At 37.7% G+C, this 21872-nt stretch overlaps 1 protein-coding gene across 1 annotated transcript in view; it reads right to left on the bottom strand.

Moving 5' to 3' along the window:
* Positions 1-21872, bottom strand: part of LOC126195014 (serine/threonine-protein kinase grp) — an 87930-nt gene that overhangs the window by 17877 nt on the left and 48181 nt on the right. The window contains exons 6-8 of the mRNA XM_049933441.1: positions 19326-19455; positions 10147-10356; positions 4185-4453 (exon numbers count right to left, since the gene is read on the bottom strand). Of these exons, the coding sequence (XP_049789398.1) occupies positions 4185-4453; positions 10147-10356; positions 19326-19455 (609 nt within the window). The remainder of the gene's footprint in view (positions 1-4184; positions 4454-10146; positions 10357-19325; positions 19456-21872) is intronic.

Here is a 21872-nt window from a genome sequence, read left to right as displayed (position 1 = left end):
TTACTTAATTCATCGTGTGTAAAAGAAAATTTGTTTTGAAGGTACCCCTCCTCAAACCACCATTCACAATATTTTTCTGCACCTGTTAGAAAAAGGTTTACAAGAGCAGTTGTCACAGAGTGCCGTAAGTTACAGCACATGCACAGCTACAGTGACATAAGAAGTCTGTCCTCGGCATTTCGTCTGCTCTTATACCTTTCGTTGTCTTTCTGTTTGGAATTTCTTGTGTAGTGGGGGATTACATAACCATGTGCAGCACTGTGGCATATTGTTCTGAGGAATACAGAGCTACTGTACTTAGAGCAGTTATTTTATCATATCCTATCCAGCCAAGGAACTCAAAATTCAAGCAGTCCTTGGCACAATATTCGTTTCAAAATTTGACTCTACAACTTGAAGCCCCTAATATTTTGCTAGATAAAACCATGTGCTCTGCCCATCTATAATTCACTGAAGAACAGCTAAAAATATTACTGAATTATGTTTGGTTCTTTATTGTGGCATAATGCCACGTGTGCCAGAAAGACAAACACTAGAAATTCAGTGAACAGTTTAAAGTAATCAAAAGTGTGGAATGAAACACTTCCTTTCAAATAAACTGATTACCTCTGCCAAGAAGATTAATTAAAGTCAAATTTCATCTGGAAATTAACAAAAATAACTTCATTGTTCTGCAATGCGATTAATGCTCGATTGTAAATAATGTGTGTGTGTGTGTGTGTGTGTGTGTGTGTGTGTGGGGGGGGGGGACCGTAAGAGCAGGAAACAAACTAATAACATATTTCCATCGTCCATTAACAAAATGAATGTATTTTAATTCATTTGATAGCTTCTAGTCACAGAAATGCAATTCATTTTCCATTTGACGTGAGAGTTGTAAACGAAGAGGCAACAGCAAAAATCACAAAACATTAAGCGTGTCACATGGAGACTACTCCCCATGTATCTGACAGCTTACGCATCTAACAGTCATACTTCACATAGCAAGTGGGAGAAGGCACTGCTCATACACGATTTCAGATCTGTGCATGTGGACGAGCCTGCTGAAAACTAATCTAATCTAAGCAACTGTGACATTATGCTCAATGAAAGCAGTCTTCTTCTTAGTACTGCATAGTATTTGCCTTAAAGCCTTTGACACATGTCGCTTTTGGAAGGCGCTTGTGCACACACTGTGTTTTGTTGTTGTAAATGGTGCATTTTCTTTGCAACTTGAGTTTTACATTGGTGTGTCTCTCTCGTTTATGTTTTATGGCTGTAGATTATTCTGCAGTACTAGGCTACAGTAAAATTTGAGTATCTGTTCTTACCGGCCAAAATTACAAAAATTTAACTACAAACTAAAACAATGAAAAATTCCTAGACTTTTCCTGGTTTTCTCCCAGATGAAGAAAATCCTGGGTATTTTCTGGATTTCCCGGGCCTGTAATTCACATCTGAGTAATTAATTATGTACAAAGTGAACTTACACTTAGACTGCACTCTGAGCACATGTACCAAAAGCTGTATTATTGTAAGGAATAAAATTAGTCACAGGCTTGAGGAAAGATCTGTGAAGTCATAAAAATGAGCACTTGCATTACTGTGGCTACTTTTAGGCCAATCAAGATGTCTGTAATAGCAAAAAAGTAACAATTGGTGAAACAGTAGTCACCAAACAAAACACCAGAGCCCACTAATTGTTACAATATGCCTGAAATTAGTATAAATGGCTGTCAAATAGCAACGATACAGATAGGAAAAAGTAAATAAACTTAATTATTTCAAAAGTAATTGTCATCAATACATTTACTCCACTGTGAGACAAGATGGTCACCACCACCACCACCACGGAAAAATGTTTGCAGTTCCCATGGAAGCAAATGGACCCAACCCACGTTTCCAAGGTTGTTTAGACTACACTGCAGGAGTTTTGCTGGAAAGCCTTTGTACACCTTCCATGCAGTCCCGATCTCTCCCCACAAGATTTCAATATTTTCAGTGGCCTGAAGAAAGACCTTCATGGCCCTCTATTTGATTTGGGCAAACAGGTGCATGCCTGGGTACAATCACAGTTATGTAGGTGCCACAAACATTTTTCATATAAGCTTTAACTATCTTGTCTCACAACAGGATAAATGGATTAACAGTTATGGCAATTACTTTTGAAATAATAATTTACTTACTTTTCCCCCCTCTGTCTTGTTTTCATTTGGCTGCCATTTTTACATTATAAGGCCCCTGCCAGTTTGCATATTAAGTTTGGAAACCTTTTGAACATTGTCATAGGCTATGTTTAACGTCATAGCTTTCGCTAACACATTTTATGGAAATATTATGGAGAGTTACAGTTTGGCTTTCCCCACATCTGTTGAATGAGGACTGCGAGTGGTCCACAATTTTATGTTTGAATATATTAGTGTGTTACATGAAAGGAACATATTATGAAGTTTTATTTTTTAGTCCCCTCCCCATAATTGCAAATTTACTGAGGTGGTTTGAGTGGACATGGCATACAGTGAAATTTTATACTGAAACTTTGCTATATGCTACAATGGCACTGATACACAAAAGCAGTGGGCAGAGAGGTGCGCGTCTGCAAGTGGATGTTCCTCAAGCTGCTTAGTACCATCATTTAACTATTAGTTTTAACTGGTCTTAATACAACAACTCTCAACAGCTCCAACTATATTTTGATTTGGAAATTGGCGGGAAATGATTAAAGCACTTTGGAGTCAAGATCAGCAATTTAATATGGGGAAATCCATCTGTATTCTCCCAATCAGCGTGATTATTTTTAGCGGAAGTAAATCTTTGTTTTTGCATTAACATTAAAATGCATGACAACTCTGTACTTCCATTTGGAATAACCTACAATTCAATGAAATTTACATACGTGTCTCAGACACCAGGCAAATCCACATCCAAAGCTTCTGGACAATGCAAGCATAAAACAGAAAAGGCCGTATTTTCATTATTAATTTAAAAGCACAACTAAATTTGTTTCTGTCAAAAATAAAGGCGCTAGCATTAATATCACACAATTATATTTTACTTTTCCTCGCCAAACTTATTGCATACTAAACAATGTTTTCAGTCTGATGCACTCCACTTTATTTGTTAATCATCAGTGCTAATTAATATGAGTTTATTGCCTTTTTCACATATGATGACTGGTTCTTTCTTTAACTAGCAAGTATTGAAAAAAGAAATGTTGTATCACTTCCACTGTTTACTTTCAGAAGTCCACTTCTTTAATTGCATTTGCTTTGCTTCAAATTTTTAAAACTTTGTTGTATGAAGTTTTCACACAAACTTTGCTGTGCCTGTGTCACACAGTACAACCAAAAAGTAGACTTAAAAAACTGATGAAAATGAGCAGTGCAAGTAATAGTAAGCTTTGATAACCTGTGTAAAGTAATCTTTCACCGTTTTTCACACACCCACAGGAGAAAATATCTGCAGTTCCCCACCATATTCAAGCTGTTCTTGAAGTGTAAAACACACACACACACACACACACACACACACACACACACACAGACAGACAGACAGACAGACAGAGAGAGAGAGAGAGAGAGAATGATACAACAGGAAATAATTTTCCACAGCTTATACACCAGCTATGGACTCAATTTTCTCAGTGTGCAAACTTAAACATGAGTGCACATTTGTAAAATGCCACGAAATCATACAAATGACCGAATGGTAACAGATTGCTGAACATAATTACACAAAATACAACATAAGTTGCAGGAAATGAAGACTTAATAGGAACAAAAAGAAAGCACTTCCACTTTACAAGAATTACTATCCTTGTCCCTCGTACTACATTTTAGCCAAATGAAGAAGCGGGAAGGAACAGGCTATGGACAATTATCCATAACTAGAAGCGATTTGAGGAAACCACAAAAACCTAAGGCCAGATGACACAGTGGCAATTTGGAATCTCACCATGTTTTTAATGCGAGTTCAGTATCTTTATTACCGAGTCTCCTTATTCAATACATACAGTTCCAACAAAAATCATAGAAATGCATTCAAACCTCATATTAATGTAAAATATGCTATTACCAGAAATTATTGTACTTATCAACAAGAAATTGTAGAAGTACATTTCTTTCTTTGTATATACTGATAATCTGCTACACAGGAAAACACTACCAACACAAGGAGGGAAAAATGAATAAATTTGTTTTGCATACCTGTGTGCCAGATGATTGGGTAGGATTCAGTTGTGAACTAAGCAACAGATCTTCCAAATGTGCTGGCTGTGAAAAGGAAAATGGAATATCATGTTGCACAAGTGGTCCTTGATCAGGGCATTCTCGCTCAAGTCTTGGCTCTGGCTGTGAGTGGCACAAGCGTGCTGCTCCAGATATATCACAGGTTCCATTCAGTGGTGACAAATCTCCACCTGAGCAAATCCTCTTGCTGGTTGCATTTGGGGTTGCCTCATTTGAATGGTACGATTCTAAAAAATTGAGATATTTACAATTTGCAAAAAATCTACATATACAGATGTAGTTTTTACTAAAACTTCAATGCAAATACAATGTAAAACTTATCATAAATCTATCTTGTGACTAACAAACATGGCAATTTGTGAACAATAGCTACAAATGTCATTACATCTTGATAAAAATGACAATTTAAATACGAAATTACCCCACCATGAATCAAAATTAAACCCACATATAAGATAATGTAGTAACTCCTTCACTACTAGGAAAGGAACAACTGTTGAAAATAAGATAGAAATAAAAATGTTCTAAATGAGTAAATTTAGGTCATAACAGAAACAGCTTATCCATTTTTGCCTGCTGAAAAAGAATCATTTTCATATACACATGATGGAGGCAATACCCTAAATTGTGCAACTAAAGTGAAACTAAATATTAGAGAAATAAATATTCCAGGGTTCTAACTGTCCTGTTACTTTGGGGTTACTTTAACTATGTAAAACTGTCAAAAAGAATAATTACCACCACAAACATAGGGAAAACTGGTCCCAAGAATTTGACTATTAATGTTCACTCTTGCTCGTGGTTCAATTCCTTTCTTTTCCTCATGTTTCAGTGAAGTGAGAAAATAGGTACACCAATAGAAACTAATAACTACTTCATTGCACTTAGCTAAATGGGAAAAAAACAACACTACTTTTTGAAAATTATTTTTAGGAACATTGCAATAATATGATTGGGTGCAAAGAGCCAAGTCAAAGCACAATAAGTTTTTCTCCGTTTACAAGTTTCAAATAGTTAAGTCCTGGGAGAAAGGAAGCAATCAAAAACACTGTTTCACGAAAGATCCAAGATGCGCTATATCTGGTCCAGAATAACAAAGCGATTGCAGCTACAGTGGAGCCTCACACAACAAGCATAATTCGTTCCAGAATCTTACTCTTAGTGCGAAACACTCGTTAAGCGAAACAATTTATCCCATAAATTAATGGGAAATATGGTAATGTGTTCCATGCAAAAAAGTACTATAGGTTTTCTCTTGTTATTCTTATATACATTATTTATTCGAAGGGACTTACACATACAGAATTATGTAATTTATATCTAAAAACAAATATGATGTGACTTACCGAATGAAAGTGCTGGCAGGTCGATAGACACACAAAGAAATGCAAACATACACACGAAATTCAAGCTTTCGCAACAAACTGTTGCTTCATCAGGAAAGAGGGAAGGTGAGGGAGAGATGAAAGGATGTGGGTTTTAAGGGAGAGGGTAAGGAGCCATTACAATCCCGGGAGCGCGCGCGCACACACACACACACACACACACACACACACACACACACACCCATCCGCACATACACAGACACAAGCAGACATCAAAATCTGTGTAACAAAAACTGAATCTAATCTGCTACTTCAATATTTCATTATTTAAATAATGAGTGACAGCTGCCGGCCTTCAAAAGCATCAGTTATGACCCATGAAATTTAGTCAAACGTTCCTACTTCCCAGACAATTATCTGGAACTGAACTAATCACAAAATTAAATCTCTAATTTTTAAGTTTTTTTTTAATCTATTATAACAGCTGTGTTCCATATTAGACACAGCCACAGCCACACCAAACTAAACACAATTTGTTATGTCAGTTCCTTGGCTTACCATAAAGGGTGTAACTAAATTCCGTTTACAGACATTTAAGACTTTTGATGGGGACCAAGACAGTTAAGTTTACAAGAACTCATATACTGAAACTTACTGTTTGCCTGCTACGCACAAAATACCACAATGTGTGTTTAAACCTCCCAAATTTTTGGTGCCATTGACTAGGGTACTACATATGACATTCACAGATCACCTTATGTCGCACATACACTACAAGTTTGTTTAGATGCAATTCAGTTCCAGATAATTGTCTGGGAAGTACGAATGTTTGACTAAATTTCATGGGTCATAACTGATGCTTTTGAAGGCCGGCAGCTGTCACTCATTATTTAAATAATGAAATATTGAAGTAGCAGATTAGATTCAATTTTTGTTACACAGATCCAAAAAATGAGATGATTACGTACTTTTTCATGCTTATCACGATGTGTTTCAAGAATTTCTCAGTGCGAAGTGCAAATATCTACATTAGTATTGTGTGTGGTGTTTGAGTATGTGCTACTTTGTGCCTCCTCAGTAATGCAGAAAACCCCACACACGCAAATTATCACTCACATTTTTTGTTTTGTAACATAACAAAAAATACATACGTAAACATTGCACTTAACAAGAATAAATCCTCAAAACATGTTTTGCTCAGCATGAAAAATAATAAATAAATGGGGCTGTGTTTAAACTAAAAACATTTGAAGTTTTGAGCAAGGCAAAGTGAATCAGAGTGTCAACTAGCACTGTGTGTAGCCAAATGCTGAAACAAGTATGGTTCGACGAAGGTGTCACAATGATCAGAACTATCACAAAACTGCATTTGTGCAGTAGAGACAGTTTGGAAATGAGTGTGGCTGGTCATGATATCTTTATTCGAATGAATCTAGTTATTCACATCGGCCATAATGGCAAGTAGAGCTTGGTAGCGGCGGGAGATAAGGCACAAATTGTTCCCACTTCTACATATTTATCAGTTCAAATCCGCTGAGTGTAGTACCCTGGTGTTAAGAAACTTAACCACGTAACATTTGCAAACACTACTGGACGGCCAAAGTCATGCCAGCATCATTTTTTCCCCACGATCATTTTTTTGTAATGTATAAATTGTAAATATATTGATGCAAAATCAGGTGCAAATTAACACTGTTGACATAAGAAATTTGATGAGAATAAAAAATGTCATGAATAGTGGGAAAACATTAATTCCGGGAACATAAAAGTGGGGTTATACTGTACATTCAGTATTAGTGGTGCTCCATGGTGGTGCCAGAGGCTGTACTCAATGCACTGGAAGGAGACGTGACGAGTACCAGAACCATAGCAGGTAGACAATGTCTATGAAGAAACTGTCTTGTGTGTTCTGCATGAGCAGCAACTACACTTTTACCACTCTGAGAAGGGACGCACAATGCAGCCACAATATTTTGCACCACAAACCCAGTTCTGTAAGTGGTTTATGCACAATTGTGTGAACTTCCCACAGCATATTCTTTTTGCAGATGAAGTCGAGTTCGCCAGGGAAGGTGTTCTCAATGCCCACAACAGTCATGTGTAAGTTGATGAAAACCCACAAGCTGTGTGCCCTTATGGGTTTCAGGAATGATGTGGTCTGAACATTTCAGCAGTGTTCCCAGATGAACATGTGATTGGACTCCACTATTTCTCAGAGGTGCTGTGTACTTTCGATTCCGTGACAGAGTACTGCATGTGATCTTTGAAGATTTGCTATTGTGCGCGTCAAAATAAGTGGCTCCAGCATGATGAAATTTTTCACTTGTGGTCCAAGATCATCTGGAATAAGATTTGGGCAATAATGGATACACCCAACTGCTTGCTCTACAAATTCTGCCAACTTTACTAAAGACTACATGAAATCCTAGTTTTACAAGACCCCTAAGGCATCCAGGTAAGACCTACTGGCATGAGTTACAGTTGTGACAGATGCTGGAGGACCAAGGTTTTGCGTGCACGTGTAATGGAAGATGATACAGAGGTACCGTACTTGTGTTGATGACTGGTTATCACATTGAGCCTTACTTTTAAGTACACCAATACGACAAGCAGCAGGAATCATGAGGCAAAGTGTGTTGTTGCATTTTGTGTGTAGTGGGAATACTATGCTTTTCTTAACTAGTTCCTTCATTTAACTTTATTGTCATGGTTACCACTATATGTCCTCAAAGACTGTACAAGTAATTTGTACTGAACAGAAATAGACAATGAACTTTCCAAAATGAATTTTCACTTTATAGCAGCGTATGCACCTCTGCCTTTCGTCTATACAAGCTCTATCAACTGAGCTATTCAAGCGTGACTCACTGTTGTGAGAGTGGGTCACGAGTTGGGCTTGGATAGCTTATTTGGTAGAGCACTTGCTCGCTAAAAGCAAAGGTCCCAGATTTGAATCCCAGTCTAGCGAACAGTTTTAATCTGCCACGGAGTTTCACAGCAATGAAGTCGTTTACAGGTCGACAGTATGTCACTACAAAACATGAGGGGGCTGTCTTTCAGTCTACTGCAACAGTCATTTCATGCACTATTTTGGGACAATGATCTGTTTTAAACAGAAGAATATCATGTCATTAGAAAGATGGCAGAATTATGGATTATGTGAAGGGAGATGAATGACCGTACTGTTTCTGACACACCAAAAATTTAAATGGGGTATTGTCAATCTCACTCATTAAAATACTATCTATGATATTTGCTTTATATGCTAGCTGTGAAGAAAAAATGGCTGTTTCTGTACATGCACTAACACGGAAATTATTGCTACGGTTTCATAGCTGACATGGTCCATGTTCCCACAAAAAATCCATGTAAGTGTACATAACTCTAATACTGATGGAGTTATGTCAGTACACAGAAGGGAGGGAGGGTGTGTGAGGTGCTACCTGAAGTCAAAGCATCTGTTTCGTACAACATACACAAGGAAGTGATGACAGCAATCACTGGTTTGAAGTTTTTCTTTCTCTTCCATCTCTGACAGAAAGAGGCAATATAAAACCATCGGCTTACTTGTAAATAATTAAATTTTTTTACATGAAACCTGTTACTGGCAGTTGAATTTCTACAAATTTGCTATTAAAATTTTATGGACCTTTACCAAACAATACAGTGAGGTTCAACTGTCACACTTTAATGTATTCTGCACATGGATAAAAGTAATAAAACTGGAACACTTTAAGGACAGATTCTTAACAACGTACAAACATTCACAGTACAGTAACGAACTAATAATGTAGCAATTTTCCAGGAAGATGAACTCGAAGTCTGCACTGTTTTCCTGACTTCGGTAATCTAGCTTTATGATGCCATCCCTATGCTCATACAGCTAGATCACCAAAGAGAGGACAACAGCATGTTCTTCTTTCTTCCCCTGCAACTCATTGTTAACAAGAACCCATATGATTTTACCCGGGACATCACACTATGTAATATATCTATGCACATGGAAAGAAAGGAAAAAAGAAAACACACTTCTTGCAAGTATTTCACAAGCTTCTGTTCTCCCCTGTAGCATACGCCCATAGCCATGCTTTGGTAATCTAGCTTTATGAAATAGTAATCAATCATACAGCTACATCACCAAAGCAAGGCCCAGAGCAAGGTTTTTGAGGCCTCTGGCTGTAATGAGAGTAAACATACATTACTTTTTCACACCATAAACTATCCCTCTAAATTTACAAAACGGTTACCTCCATTCTCCAAATTTTTGTACATGCAATAGTTCCACAGCTAAATTAACTAGCATTTTCCCATTAATATGTAAATTTTTTCTTGCTTACTTTTCCAAGAACTACTTCAAATGTTCCAGAATAATCAGGAATTGGTGCTCCTCCTTCTGCAGTAAAAGGATACAGTAATACTGTGATGCATTGCTACACTTCCTGGTTAGGTACCAAGTACCCCTGAGTTAACATCTCAGAGTCACTCAGTACCTGACCACAGAGCACAGCTTATGGAAGTCCCTTCAGTTGGAGGTCTGCTGCCTGCTGAATGTGATTACTCTGAAAACAAAGTAGAGACAAATTCATTAACATTACCTGGCATCTTCATGAAGTTCTTCTGGCACCAACGATGAGACACAATCTGCTTTAATGTATAGCGACCTGAGGGCATCGGTACGAGAATACGGCGTACCAGTGAAAGGGCCATATTGTCAAGTTTCACCCAGGGAGTGAGATGTGCCCATTTGCCATCCTTCCATGCCATGTACTCCACACAATCTGCAGTAGGTTGATCCCAAGGTAGTTCTGGAAAACAAAAATCAAGGTAATTCCAAGACCAGCTGTTACTAAATACACAGTCACAAAACACCAATTCTCCACAGTTATTATACTAGAAACCCCGCTCATGAACAGAGCATGTTATTTTTCTTTTAACTATTTATGTAATATTGTCCAACATTTTTAAGAAATTATGCTCACTGCATTAATCCTATTTATTAGCAGTCAATACAGTAAATCTGTATTAGGTAGAGAATTTATTACCCTAAGGCTTGATTTGGATGCAACAACATGTTACTCTAGGTGCAATCCTAAGGAAGTGGCATTCCCTAGACTCCTTCCGACTTCTGAATTGACTTACTAGCTAGTAGTAAGGGGTACCTACAGCTTAATGTAACTCTAAACTGTAATATAATTGTGGATTTACTACATATTGAAATCAATGACATATTACTGAGGATTGAAGGAGCATTACAGTCCCTACCTGGATTTGTAGTCTCAGATCTGTCCCAGTAACATTTTGAGACTAAACAACAGCACCGAACATTTAATATACGATTCTGCTTTATAGGTAATCAACTGAGAAGATTTTAGCAGGCACAAACCATATTACAACCTAAATTGAGACCACAATACCTTACAAAAACTCCAAACTTACAAAGTTTATTTGGGCTTGCATCATTATTATTGTTGTTAGCTGCAGTAGTAGTAGTAGTAGTAGTAGTAGTAGTAGTAGTGTTCGGTCTTAAGACCAGTTTCATACAGTTCTGCACACTAGTCCATCTTGAGTTAGCTTCATCTGTGCATAACTATAGCAACATGCATCCATTTGAGCTCTGCTTGCTGTATTAAAGTCTTTGTTTAACTTTACAATTTTTACCCACACATTTTCATCACCCAATTGACAGTTCTTTGATGTCTTAATATGTATTATAGCAATTTATCTCCATTTTTAGTAAAGTTATGCCATATTAGTAATAGTTGCTTATAATTACATCTGCACCATGCTACTAGAAGGTTTATTCTGCAATTTGATGGAGGAAGCATGAGAACTATGTAAGTTAAATGAGGCATGTTCCTTAATTTTTCTGAACAAAAGATTTTTTTTTTTTTCTATCTATCATGAACCATTTGATATCCCTCTCTCCGCTGATTACTTTGGAACCCACAGTTTTTAAATGGATTTGCATTGAAAGTACACAGTCCAGTGACATGCTTCGAAGCTAGTAAAACGACACACACACACACACACACACACACACACACACACACACACACACCAAAAGCTTATTTTGGGTAATAACTTCACCAAAAACACCAACTTTTTTTTCACTTCTATTCATTTTTATGTCAAGTTAGATGAAGTATTCACCTATCCTTAACACACCTGGTTCTATGACTTCCCTGTTAATTATAATTTTTCTTTCCCATAGTTTGGTTATACTACTGTCCTATTTTATTTTCAGGTATATTTTCAAACTTGCTCTTAAGTCCTCCCGTTGTTAAAGTTCATCATCTGTACTAAGAGGCAAATCATAAAATTTCAAAGGCAGAACAAATCTTATTCAGGTATGCTTTATTTTTTTATTATTTTCATAATAGTCTTTCCTCTTAAGTAAACTGAAAACGAAGAAGGAGCAGGGGCACTGCCCGGGGGTTGCACAGAGGATGGCAGCAAGAGCAAAAGCATGTGCGAGATGTGAGGTGGTTTGCAAAGGCGCCAATACTCTGGGCAAGGGGGGGAGGGCAATGCGCTCCCCTCCAACTCCCAGGAAAAGAAATATACATAGTGTCAGTGTTTTTATTTCAAGAAAATGATTTCAAAGCCAGTATTATGCAGATTTTTAACAGGGCCAGAGCTATAACTTTTTTATGGCTACTTACAAATTGCAATTTATCTTTGAAAATATTGAAAGTACAGAATGCCTCCAGATTATTGTATGGGTGCCCCCAATTGCTTGGTCATGGGACAAGTGGTGATTTATGTATAGTATTAAACAGTGTAAACACTATTCCATAACAAAAAGCAGAATTTGATAAACCGTTTTCTACAGGTACATTTTCCGACATAATGGTGTACCAGCAGCATACCGTATTAACTGTTTTTTTTAAATTTCTGTAACGATTTTGATTTTTAATTAAGATCGTGTGTGTGTGTGTGTGTGTGTGTGTGTGTGTGTGTGTGTGTGGTTCACCTTAAAAGATAAGACCTGGCTCACCCTAAATCAAAGGCATACCACCCCATCACAGACTTGACTGCATCAAATTGGGATCTAAGGTTATGAGCACTCCAGTTACACACAAAATAAGAAGACATTTTAAAAAGGGAAACTCTATCAAACTACATTCCCAAATGAAAAATTAATTACAATATAATTTTATTAGTGCAAAACAAATCTGCATTCTTTTGTAGCCCTGTGTGTCAAGAAAATTAACAAATCAAAGACATTACAAATTCTTACCAAACAGAAATTCTGCTCAGAAGTATAGTCACATGCTCTTGACTATGGTACGCTAGCTTTAGGGTTCACTGAATAAATCACCTACAGCTAGGATACCAAAGACAAGATCACATGCATTCAAATCTTCAGCTGCTGCTTCTCTTCGGCCACTTTTATCCATGTTATTTAACCAGTGAACAGACGAGTTTTGTTATTAATTCTGTTGTATCCTGTAAATGAAACCTGATGGAAATGCAATTACAATACCACTGTAGCTATTTCAGAAGTTCCTCAGAGCATGTCAGTTCAATCCTGCATTGGATATATCATAAATTCAAGTAATTTAGACACAGCTAGCCAGGGTAAGAACTCTTCACAGCAAAACACCTGAGACTGTTGCTCCCATTTAAAATAAGGAATTATTATTTCTTATGACTAAAAATGCGAACACTAGGGAAGACAAATCATCAGAACTTCATGAATTGTTTAATGCCTCACCTTTGTGAAGAACATCACTGTATTATAAAATTACGCATTATCGAACTTTTTGTACACACAAAAGCTATTTTATGAAGTATAGGTTTGGTTCACCCCTCAAAGTTTGGAAACAAATAACTGACAGGAATGGACTCATGTTTCATCTTTAACAACTGCCAATATTTTAACAAGTGCACATCCAGTCGTTTTCAAGGCACAAATACAGCAACGAAGAAAAGTGCAAGGAAATTTGCAGAACATATCTGGAAAGAGCACACACCCGCAGGTGTGCACATGCACACACACAAATTCCATACAGAATTCGAGCAAAATTTCTTCCTAGTGCATGCCGGAATCTCCTTGGTGTTTTATTGCATAGGATAACAGGTCCTAAAGCAATGTACTGCAATAGAAGGTTTGCTCAACTGTTTTAAGTGTGCACAGTGCTTATGGTCAATACACCAGTGCTCTTCTGTCTTAGGGACTGACCAATGTTAAGACTAACTGCAAGAAATACAATACTTTCACACCCCAAGATCATCCTTCAGGGATCCTAAATGGGCCCTAATATTAAATTAAGAATGTGTCCAAGAAATGCATTTCACATATTTTCGCAAAATATGACAAATCCTGTTGGAAATGACATTTTGTACATACGGAGGAACTCTAGTTTCATAACTCATTAACTGCTTTTTGTGAATATAATTAGAATAGTTGTTTTACACTGGATGTGTTCATTCCGCAAACATTATATTGGTAATTTTGTGCAATATTTACATTCACATTATTAAAGAACAAGGCAGCCTAGGGTTTCATGTCATGTCGATGATGTCATTAGTGACAAAATCCAAGTTAGTCTTTTTGAAGAGACTCATCCTGGTAATTCAGGGAACAATGAAAGACATACATTTGAATGGCTGTATAGGAATTTTAACTGCCATTCTGAATGCAAGTCCAGCATCTTAACCACTGCACCACCTTGCATTGCACACCTTATTTCACAGCACATCCATCAAATGCTGCAAGGGTAGTTATTTAGCTGAGAATTTATTTGTAAACCTTTTCCTAATACGTGATTTGTGTTTATGATGAACGGAAATTAACGCCAAATGCAAGAAGCTTTTTGTAAAAATAAAAAAAAGGGGGGGGGAAGACTTAGCCATTTGTATCACACACACACACACACACACACACACACACACACACACACACACACACACACACACACACCAAAAACACAGTCACTGGCCACTGCAGCCTTTTTGGAAGAAAGCTCTTTGTTGCGCCTGTCTACAACACATTTCATCTATATGGTGAGAAGCAATCTATCCTCCCCGTAATGCTGTCTTAGTTTAAACTTGCATTTTCCATTGTTTGTTTGATTAATGTGCATCTTTTTTTAGTTCCCGAGTGATCAAATTAAATTATATGCTAAAACCAATTATAGGCTGCAGAACTTCGATAACTGCATACATATATGCAACACACCACTAATCTATGAGGGGGGGGGGGGGGAAGATTTTTAGTTAGAAAATTACTACTCTCACAGTATTCTATTTTGACACTGCACAACTGACCAAGTGAAATTGACCCAACTGCCGTCTCACAGGTACTAAATGATCTCTTTGCTGTTTTTTGTGCTAACAAATGATAATACAGCCAGTTTGGTTGTGACTGCCCTGCATACAAAGACCAACTAATTCAAGAGAAAATTACGAACAAATTATATGAAATACAAGCCTGACTGGACAACAATGTTAAAGTAATCTTATCAGCAGGTTTACAGAACCATTTTGGTATTACCAGTAGTGTGTAAACAGCTTAAAAACTCTCAATAAAAGAAGAGGGGGCAGGAACAAAGGCCCAAGTATACTGGCGGTACTTTTTTGCGTTGCTAACACAGTTTATGATGCCATGTTGGGCTGTAGAACCCTATGAACACACTAACTTCAGTGTGACTAGTACAGGAATCATATTGTGTAAGTAACCTAACAGTGTCAGCATGGAGCATATCAAAACCACTGAACTAGCTCAATTTTCACCTCCTTAACATTGAGAAACCAGATAATCTGAAAAGTCTACGGCACAATTATACAATGAATGCTTTTTCAATGTTTTAACTGGATACAAAATTCTTCTTGTTCAATATGTCAATACCTGTCAGATGGAAAGATGTTAGCTCAACTTCCTCTGTAGCAAGTCGACTTAGTATGGCGGTGGTGTAGTTCATACCCTAATAACGATGCCACAAATAACCTCGATGCTGACCCGAGTGAAGTTATTTTCACTACAGTGCCTAGAATGGAATGTTTTCTGACACATAAAGAAAATGGTTACATAAAAAGAAATGGGTGTGTCAATTTCAAAAGAATCAACCTGGGATTTGGTGGAAAATACAGGACAGAGATCTGTATAGCTGGATAAGGGTTTTAACAGTCATCATCCTGAATGATGCAAACCCAATGTCTTACCACCCCACTATGTCACTTAGTGAAACAATTTGAGAATGTGACTCAGGATTAATCACCATTGAGACCAACAATCTTTCTGTTAGGCCTTTGGGACTAATAATAATGTTTTGGACCAGCAGAGTTCTGTTCAAAAGAGTGCATCACAGCATTTCAGACGAAGTACCTGCTCACTTTGTGATACCAATTGGACCAACATCATATACCGTTTTTAACTATCATATATGGTTTTTAACTGACAAGGGAACCTCCCCATCGCACCCCCCTCAGATTTAGTTATAAATTGACACAGTGGATAGGCCTTGAAAAACTGAACACAGATCAATCGAGAAAACAGGAAGAAGTTGTGTGGAACTATGAAAAAATAAGCAAAATATACAAACTGAGTAGTCCAAGTGTAACATATGCAACATCAAGGACTATGTAAGCTGAGGAGCACCGTGGTCCCGTGGTTAGAGTGAGCAACTGCGGAACGAGAGATCCTTGGTTCTAGCCCTCCCTCGAGTAAAAATTTTACTTACTTTATTTTTGCAAAGTTACGATCAGACCGTTCATTCATTGACGTCTCTGTTCACTGTAATAAGTTTAGTGTCTGTGTTTTGCGACCGCACCGCAAAACCGTGCGATTAGTAGACGAAATGACGTGCCTCTCCAATAGGAACCGAAAACATTTGATCGCAAATTCATAGGTCAACCGATTCCTCCAAATATTCTATACGACACTGGTGACGGCATGTGCGTCACATTACAGGAATATGTTGTCGACCCACCTAACTTGCACACTTGGCGAATGGGTAAAAAGATTCTTCTACCTTGCCCGATTCAGGTTTTCTTGTGGATGTGATAATCACTCCCAAAAAAGTGATGAAAACATAAGAGTTTGTCACATAAACCGCAACAAATGAATGGAACAGTTTCACAGTCGCACCGTTTTCCCTATGCTCTGTCAAAACATATGTTTTTTACGTTTTAAAATGCTTCCGTGTGTAGACCGTCAAATCCTGCGTATGTCCAAGCAAATCTGAACATGTCCTGGAATTTTGGAGAGCGAAGTTGATTATGTGTGAGTGCCTGAACTTTGATAATTGTCTGAAAATAAAAAATTAAACTTTTCACTCTAGAGAAGATTTGAACCAAGGACCACTCGATCCGCAGCTGCTCACGCTAACCACGGAGCTCGTAAGCTGACACCCTCCTTGATGTTGCTTACCTTGCGCATGGACTACTCAGTTTGTATATTTTGCTTATTTTTTTCATAGTTCCATACAACTTCTTCCTGTTTTCTCGATTGATCTGTGTTCAGTTTTTCCATGGCCTATCCCTGTGCCAACTTATAACTAAATCTGAGGGGGGTGCGATGGGGAGGTTCCCTTGTGAGTATAAGACAACCCTGTGTACAAGGTAACTCCCTTTTAAAAAAGGGCTTCTGGAGAAAATTTAATTTTTACAATATCTAACTAATCAAATTTACTAACTGTGTTTTGATATACAGTATCTGCCTAAAGAAGTTAACATTAAACCTATTCTCAATTTAAGCAATTTCTTCATTGTCTGCATTTAGATAATACCCCGAGAAATAAAATATAAACAAAAGAAATGGTTTACACCAATTTTTATATTCACTTTCCTTTCTGCTTACTATCTACCCCAGTGTGGTATAATTTTTACGTTGCACATAACAGCATTGCCAAAAATTATAATCTTGTCTGTCAGAAATATTTGGCTGTTTCTTCCAAATAAATTTCTATTTCCAAGGCTGCATTTATATCGGACCTAACTGGGAACTTGACAGTTCAGTGATATTCTCATGTATTACTTCATTACTTTTTTGAAATTTGATTATTACATTCTTCTTGAAGACAGGTGGTGTTCGGCCTGTCTCATATTGCATGTCAGATGGGCTATTATATCACAGCTGGCTCTCCCAAGGATCTCACACCGAGGGAATGTCTTTACTCTAGATGCTCAGTTTTGATTTATGGTTTTCACAGCTCTCAAATTATTCTCACAGTATCGCAACCCCAATTTCATTTCAACCTCCTCCCTTTTTATTTTCAGATTCCTTACCTTTATGTAGTGCTTCTACTGCTTTCCCCACATTATAACAACTGGCAGGTGCCTCTCATCCTGAGATCTGAATAACTTTTCTCTCCTTTCTATTCATCTGTAACCTAATATTTCTTAAAGCTTTATTTTTAATGAGTCCATTTGCAACATTGGATTTTCAACTCGCCTAAGTACTGTCCACCTATTTTCTCACAAATTTAATACTGAACTCTAGTACTTGGGAGACAGTACCACACTCATAACCAGGCCAGTCAACCAGGAAGGATGGCTATGACGTCACTGACTCCGGTACCTCTCTTGGCAACTAGAGTACACCCCCCCCCCCCCAACCCTCTGCATCTAGCATACCTTTCAAGCTCCGAACCTGTCCAGAAACAACTACATTGTGTTAAATTTGATATTGTTTTGAATTTCCAATGCTTCTTCTGTAAAGTGTCCCAATGCCGTGTGAGCCAAGATCTATTAAGCTTATGGTGTGATCATTTTGTATGCTTTAGACTTCCAATGCTAACTTCTTTCCTTCTGTTTTACAAAAAAAAAAATTTAGAGACTGACAGGGAGCATTTATTTCTGTTGTTCTGGCAGTGAGGCAATATTTTTTTTTCTTGGGGGGAGGGGGGTTAGGTTGGCAGACAGCCACACTTGACAACAGTCAGTACCTAACTGCAATGCAGTGAGCACGTGATGCTTGACAAGGAATTATAACTGGCTGTAAGCTAGCTCCTACCATTCACAAATAGGTAGCTTGTGTGCTCTGCACAGCATTCCACTACACTCCAAACAGTCTGACCAATATAGTTATAAAAGAAGATATGAATAGAGACACTGGCTACTTTCTGGCGCCAGGAGGAGGAAGGAGGGAGAGTTGGACTGAATATAGAGATACCAGATGTGACCAAGGCCAATCTCTGGGTCGGGACCATTCAAGATGTCATTACCAGGAAAAAGAAAACTGGCAGCCTGTGGGCTGAAGTGTTAATCAGGTAGCTAGGTTAGAGAGTTTAGAGAGGGAAGTGCCACTCAATATTCATCGGATGGTAGGTGTCGCAGTAGTTCCAACTATTAGTGTTTGTACATACTGTGTTTTACCTTCCCAATTTCCTAGAAGCTTGTGTGTGGTGCATCCCAGCACACAATTTTACGACACAGAACAATGGCAATGAAAGTCACTGAAAGATCAACTATGAAACCGACATGGCTCAGCAACCAATAAATTTCTATGGTAAGCTTTACATAAGGAACACTGACAAACAGCAGACACAGTAACTTTTGATAATCAACCAAGATTAGATCAAACTGTAGACAAGAAATGTTAAGTTATTTGTGAGTATGAAGAATACAGAGTGCCTGAAATGATATCATCTAATGAGTTTTATAAGAACATAGGGCATATTGCAAACATGGCAAAATTAGTGTAAAACGTACGTTATGCTCTTTAAATAATGTGACTTCTACTTAAAAAACCTAACATGCACTTTTATTATTGATAATGTTAATTTTACAGTGTTATAAATGCAAATAGCAGTTCAATGTTGCCGATTACCTCCTGCAAGCATTGCAACTAAAATGATGCCACAGGACCAGATATCAGCAGGTTCAGCATGGTAAGGTCTCACCATCACCTCTGGAGCAACATAGGGTAAGGTACCACAGCGTTTCTCCAAACAGCGTTCCTGTAGCACAGAAGTAAACATCGTATTTTGCCACCCAAGCTCTACAACACCTTCTGATGTAACAAAATGGAACAGCTGAAATTTCTTCATATACTTTTCTAGGTGCTTTTGTCAATCCACTATTAACACAAATGCAAAGGAAGATTTACAGTATTGTGTTAGTTATTAACTATTTAATGAAAAGTAAAACACTACAGAATAGAAAAACAAGGCATGATTACTTGCCATAAAGCACACCAACTGGTTCACAAATAAGTGATATTTCATGCTTTCTACAATTCAACAAGGTTTAAAAATTTGGAGAGTAAGTTTTTCTTTGAGACATGAAAAATTTACATTTGGGATGAATGTGAATATAGATGCACATTCTGCCTCAAAATACATAATACACACAGCTTCATAGCAAATTTTATCCAGTTTAACTATTACATCAGAGAGAGTCTGATATAGCTTTTATTTCCTGCAAATTAAGTATCAAGGAAGTATCCAGGTTTTCAGTTACTGGGATTGTCCAACACCTGACAAAGCCCCCATTTGGGAAGAGAATGATGCATAAGAATACACTTCAAAATAAAGAGTGCATCTATGCATAACTTCAAGACTTATCTGGGTGCTTCACACTGGCCAGTTGAATGGTCTCGAAGATACACACCACCTACGGCAACAAAGAACTGAGCTGTGGGACCTAATGTCAGAAAATGAAATGCATTACATTTGTCTGCTTGTCAAAGTTGGTATTAAGCAAAACTGCACACTCTTTAAATGGCAGTTTTAGGCATGCAGTGTATTTGAACTACAACAAGCAATAGCAAGATACGAATTGCCAAATACTCCATGCCCTTCATTTGCTTTGGGTTATCTGTAGCTTGCAATTTTCTTAACTAATTTTGGAATGAGTTAAGAGAGTAATCCTGATCCACCATGGGGTTCAAGTATGATTATCAAGTCACCTAAAAGGACTGACAATCCCTATGAACAACGTGTCAGTTCTGCTTCTACAGACAAAAAGTGTCAGATGGCTGCCCTGGGAGTGGGCAGAAGGGTTTATTCCTCTGCACCACTCCTGTAGCCTCAGGAGTGTTCACCTGTCCTTTATTTACACTTTTGGCTGCCTGCCATGTTGTAGTGACCACATAGTCTACAACCAAAGTGCAAATAGCTATTTTAGTTCTGTTTATAATCTGGCTACCTTTCTGGTCCTACCTGTAGCGCTGTTAAGTATGGGTTGCAATATACTGAGAATCGGGGCTTATACGATACAGTTTTGAAACTTGTGTTCTGCAGATTTTGTAAATGTCAAACTGTGTGGGGAAAATTAAAATAATGCAGACAAATACCTTAAGCCACTGCTGATAAAATCTTACTGCTTCTCATCGGAAGATTATCTGCTGTGAGAAAAGAGTGCAAAAAGAAGCAAACAAGTTTAACCCGGAATGAAAGTGTTGAATTTTTTGCAAAAGAAAATAATCCACCCAAGAAGCTCTATAAAGAATAAAAAATATTCTACAATCAATTTTAGTACAGTATTTATTTTAAGATCTGCAATAATTCAGACCTCCGGCACTTACTGCAGCAAATTTCTAATTGTGCACAAACATTTCTCAAAGGTTATATGCACTTAAAATTAAACCGTTGTGATTGGCCTACAGCCATGTAAAGTAGCTAACGTAACACAAAATTTTGGGTTCAATACAATTTGAAGGTTGTAAATTTCAAAAAACTAAACGGCAACTATTAGTGCAGGGCAGAGAGTATTTAACTTTAAACCTTCAAGCAATTAGCTTCTCGAATATTTTAAGTGACTACTTGAGGTGAGAACATTTCAGGGGGCTAAACTGTGATTGAAGAGGATTCAGAAACAGAACTCTTTCATGAAGCACCTGCTATTAAATTACCTGAGGTGAATGAGGAAATTATGGATAGCCATACTGGAATTAATACATTTTCATTACGTTTATTTTTTTTTGTTTAGCAAGAAGTAAGGTCATTCAGCAAACTGGTGAGTTGCATGGGGACAGTAAGGGACAGTTCTCACTGAGTTAATACGATATGCTATACGACATGTTGCAATAAACGTTGTTTGATACAACGCTTGTTGGCATGATAAGCATTTCCACTCAAGCAATATAATAGGTCTTGTGACTCTCCATATGACGAGCACAAGGACAGCATGAATCACGTTTCAGTTTCAATCATGAGTTCTCCTGAAGAGGATGATTGTGGCATATTATTTGAAGTCCAGAAATCTGAAAAAGAGAAGGAAGTACTGAGCAAACCCATACAGTGCTATGAATATCGAACATTGCTCAACTGTGATTTTTGTGAGCTCTCCTAATGCCGTGTCCTACGTGAGCGACTTCTGAATACGTGACACTCCAGCAATAAGCAGCTACACCGGGTGACAAACTTGGGGTGTC

This window comes from Schistocerca nitens, chromosome 7 (genome assembly GCF_023898315.1).
Source record: "Schistocerca nitens isolate TAMUIC-IGC-003100 chromosome 7, iqSchNite1.1, whole genome shotgun sequence".
NCBI classification, from domain to species: domain Eukaryota; kingdom Metazoa; phylum Arthropoda; class Insecta; order Orthoptera; family Acrididae; genus Schistocerca; species Schistocerca nitens.
The sequence above is the reverse complement of the archived record's forward strand: the minus strand, read 5'-3'. Positions and strand labels throughout refer to the sequence as shown.